The sequence below is a fragment of the Otolemur garnettii genome, unplaced genomic scaffold (assembly GCF_000181295.1).
Source record: "Otolemur garnettii isolate 467f Iridium unplaced genomic scaffold, OtoGar3 scaffold00051, whole genome shotgun sequence".
NCBI lineage: Eukaryota > Metazoa > Chordata > Mammalia > Primates > Galagidae > Otolemur > Otolemur garnettii.
The window spans coordinates 2,401,850-2,405,564 of record NW_003852446.1 but is presented as its reverse complement, the minus strand read 5'-3'; the positions used below and the strand labels follow the sequence as shown (position 1 = coordinate 2,405,564).

The 3,715-nt window shown below is 40.7% G+C and overlaps 1 protein-coding gene across 1 annotated transcript in view; it reads left to right on the top strand.

Annotated features, from left to right (window-relative positions):
* Nucleotides 1-821, top strand: part of RBBP7 (RB binding protein 7, chromatin remodeling factor) — a 23,309-nt gene extending 22,488 nt beyond the window's left edge. Inside the window, exon 10 of the mRNA XM_023514326.1 lies at nt 405-821. Coding sequence (XP_023370094.1) covers nt 405-540 — 136 coding nt within the window. The 3' untranslated portion in view covers nt 541-821. The remainder of the gene's footprint in view (nt 1-404) is intronic.
* The last annotated feature ends 2,894 nt before the right edge of the window (nt 822-3,715 follow it).

Here is a 3,715-nt window from a genome sequence, read left to right as displayed (position 1 = left end):
CCTTTCAGTTCCTCATTCTGCAGCTTCAGTTATGAACAGCTCTAACTCATTTCCAGGAAGTAAATATCCCACTCTCCCACCAACTAATTAATATTTTTATATTAATTAGCTGAGCACAGTGGTGCACACCTGTTGTCTCAGGTACTCAGAAGGCTGAAGCAGTGAGCCCTGGAATTCTGAGGCTAGCCTGGGCAACATAGTGAAACCTAAGGGAAAAAAATCCTAGTTAATTGTAGTATAGAAATAAGTTGGGTTTGTTGTTATTGTTTTTGGTTTTGGGGGGGATTTTTTTTGGTTTTTTTTGACACTGTGTGTGTTTTAAGATAGCTTTCTGGGCTGGTACTGTTTAGCATACATTCATGCTAGAAGAATTTCAATAATGAACACATTTTCTTTCTTAATAGTAAAATTGGAGAAGAACAATCAGCAGAAGATGCAGAAGATGGGCCTCCTGAACTCCTGGTACACTTTGGCTTTCTTATGGAAGATGAATGTCATAGGCAGATTGGATTGTCATTGATCCATATATCTCAAAAATGAGCCAGAACTTCACATTCTAGCTGTTGTAGATGATTTCAAAATGAGGGTTCTGGAGGTTATCGTGATTGGGCCTTAACATTTACCAAAACTACTAAGTGGAGCCAGTAAGCTTTTACATATGTTTCACTGAGAGTACGTTGAGGACCTGAAAGATAGTGTGTAGTAATTTCTCACTGATTTTAACTGTAATATATCTGAGGGTTGGGGGTGAGCATAATTCCTCTTCAGTTAACAATATTTAACACTTTCCAAAAGGATGGGGAAAAGTTTTAATGACCTGATTTTTAAGTTTCTTGCCCAGAAAATGAATGCTTCCTTGACCTTGTTGATGCCTGTAGTGGCCATCATCTCCCTCCTGTTCCTTTTTGAACCATCTCACATCTCCTCTACCCCTTGAAGGCTTATGCGGTGGTATCTGTCCTTATTCTTCCTGTCTCTCTGGATCCTTCAGTGTATACTTCAAGTCACTTTCTATAAAGCATTGCCAGACATAGCAGTGGTTCTTTGTCTTTGCTGTAGATTCAACATTGGTCTCTTGGAGTCATTTGGCAGATAGTCATTAATCACTGTAGCATATGTGTTATTTAGATCTAACTGCCAGCACTAATTTTTGGTATGCTTTACCCACAAGTTTTAAAAGGTAAAGAAAGCCTTTGAGTAAGCCCTGCCTACAGAAGATGCTCACCACATCCCACCTTGTACAAACACTCTGGCCCTTTAACTCCTTAACCAGTTAGTTGCCACATCCCAGAAGCTCTGGACAGAAACTGGGTGTGATGAGACAGAGACATACCAACATGTTCAGGGTTTGTAACACTGTTAAAGAAGAGTATTTCTCAAACTGCTGCCCTAGCCAGATGATAGTATCTAACTTTTTTTCTATATTGAGCAACTTGTTGTAAAGAGTCTTATTTTATGAAACAGTTTTATATTTGGGGAGGGGGGGACACAGAGCCTCAAGCTGTCCCCCTGGGTAGAGTGCTGTGGTGGCATCATAGCTCAGAGCAACCTCCAACTTCTGGGCTCAAGCGAGTCTCCTGCCTCCGCCTCCCAAGTAGCTGGGACCATAGGTGCCCACCACAACGCCTGGCTATTTTTTTTGGTTGCAGCCATCATTGTTTGGCAGGCCCGGGCTGGATTCGAACCCGCCACCTTAGGTATGTGTGGCTGGCACCTTAGCCACTTGAGCCACAGGTGCCAAGCCAGTTTCATAGTTTTAAAGTAATATTTTCTAGAAAGCCATTGTTCCCAGCTATTTTCACTTTTTTTTTTGGAGACAGAGTCTCTCTCTGTGTCACCCTGGGTAGAGTGCCATGGCATCATAGCTCATAGTAACCTCAAACTTCTGGATTCAAGAGATCTTCTTGCCTTGGCCTCCCCAGTAGCTGAGACTACAAGTGCATGCCATCACACCTGGCTAGTTTTTCTATTTTTAGTAGAAAAAATGCTCTTGCTCTTGCTCAGGCTAGTATCGAACTCCTGAGCTTAAGCATCCTACCAGCCTTGGCCTCCCAAAGTGCTGTGATTACAGTCATGAGCCACTGCACCCAGCTTTCACTTACTTGGTTTCGATAACATCTTTATTGAGATATAATTTACATACCATACACTTAACCTATTTTAAGTGTACAACTATTTTTTTCTTCTGAGACAAGAGTCTCGAGCTGTCGCCCTGGGTAGAGTGCCATGGCGTCACAGCTCACAGCCACCTCCAACTCTTGGGTGTAAGTGATTCTTTTGCCTTAGCTTCCCAAGAGCTGGGACTTCAGGCACCAAACACAATGGCCAGCTCTTTTTTTTTTGTCTTTGTTTTAGCTGGCCCAGGCTGGGTCCAAACCCGCCAGCCTCAGTGTATGTGGCTGGCGCCTTACCCATTGAGTATGGGTGCCGCCTCAACTATTTTTATTTAGTATATTCATAGAATACACAACTATGAACATAAATCCGTTCTAGAACATTTTTATCCCTTCAAAAACAAACCATAGCTATCACCTCCTATTCTTCCTCTTCTAGTCCCTGGCAACCACTAATCTACTTTCTGACTCTGGGCAATTATAGACATTTCATATAAATGGCATCATACAATATGCGGTTCTTTGTGACTGATTTTCACTTAGCATAGCATAATGTTTTCAAGGTTTCTAGCTATTTTTTGACATTACAAGGAGAGAAAAGTATTACTTTGTACATTATAGCTCTGCAACAATTTCATGGTCCTTGAGAAAATCCAGAGCCTGAAATCAAGGGACATTTAGGAGTAGTGAACTATTGTAACTGTAAATGTTAATGTAATAGTATCTTGCTTTGATGACTCCTGTATATATTCCAAGTCCCAGTGATCTTAAAATATTTTCACTTGTGTACCCCTTGACGGTATTTTGAAAAGCTATTTACCCCCACCTCCTATCTTTTAATTAGGTTACATTGCATATAATCTAATTGGCAGGCAGAGACCTTACTGTCAAACTAAGGAGTCAAATCAAACTTTGTCAGAAAGTGACTTCCCAATTAAAAACAATGTATTAATGTTGTCCTTGCAAAGAACAGTTTGCTCTGAATCTTAATTCTAAGAAGGTAAAATAAGACACAGTGCCTTCCCATGAGGTGGTCTCTTGCAGGAAATAAGACTGCCCACTTCAGCATTTTCTAGCAAAGTGTTCTTTTGGTTTAGGCATAACTTACAGAGGGCTCTGGAGCTATAATTTTTTGAGCCCAGGGGATTTTCTTTCTCCCTGGGGCAATGTCAAGATTGATGGGCAAGAGGTATGCTTTTTTTTTTTTTCTTAAGTAAAGGGGGGAGTGGGGACCAAATAGGCTCAGTGTAAAAGTATAAAACATGATCTGCTTGAAACAGATGGATTACCTAACTGTGTAAGTGAATGATACTGGGGTAATGTTCATCCTATTCAGTGTGGAAATGGCATTGTTGTTATGTAGGAAAGCAACTTTATTTTTAGGGGATGCAAGGTGAAGTACTTATAGCCATTTCATTGTATAGGTACATATAAAGCATATGTAAACAAAATATTAGTACTTGGTGAATCTAGGTGAAAGGTATACCGGTAGTCATGGTACAACATTGTCATCTTTTCTAAAGGTTTGGAAATTTACAAAGTGGGTAGGTAGATCACTAGGACTAAAGCCTTCCGCCCCCCCCCCGAAATTATTCATGCTG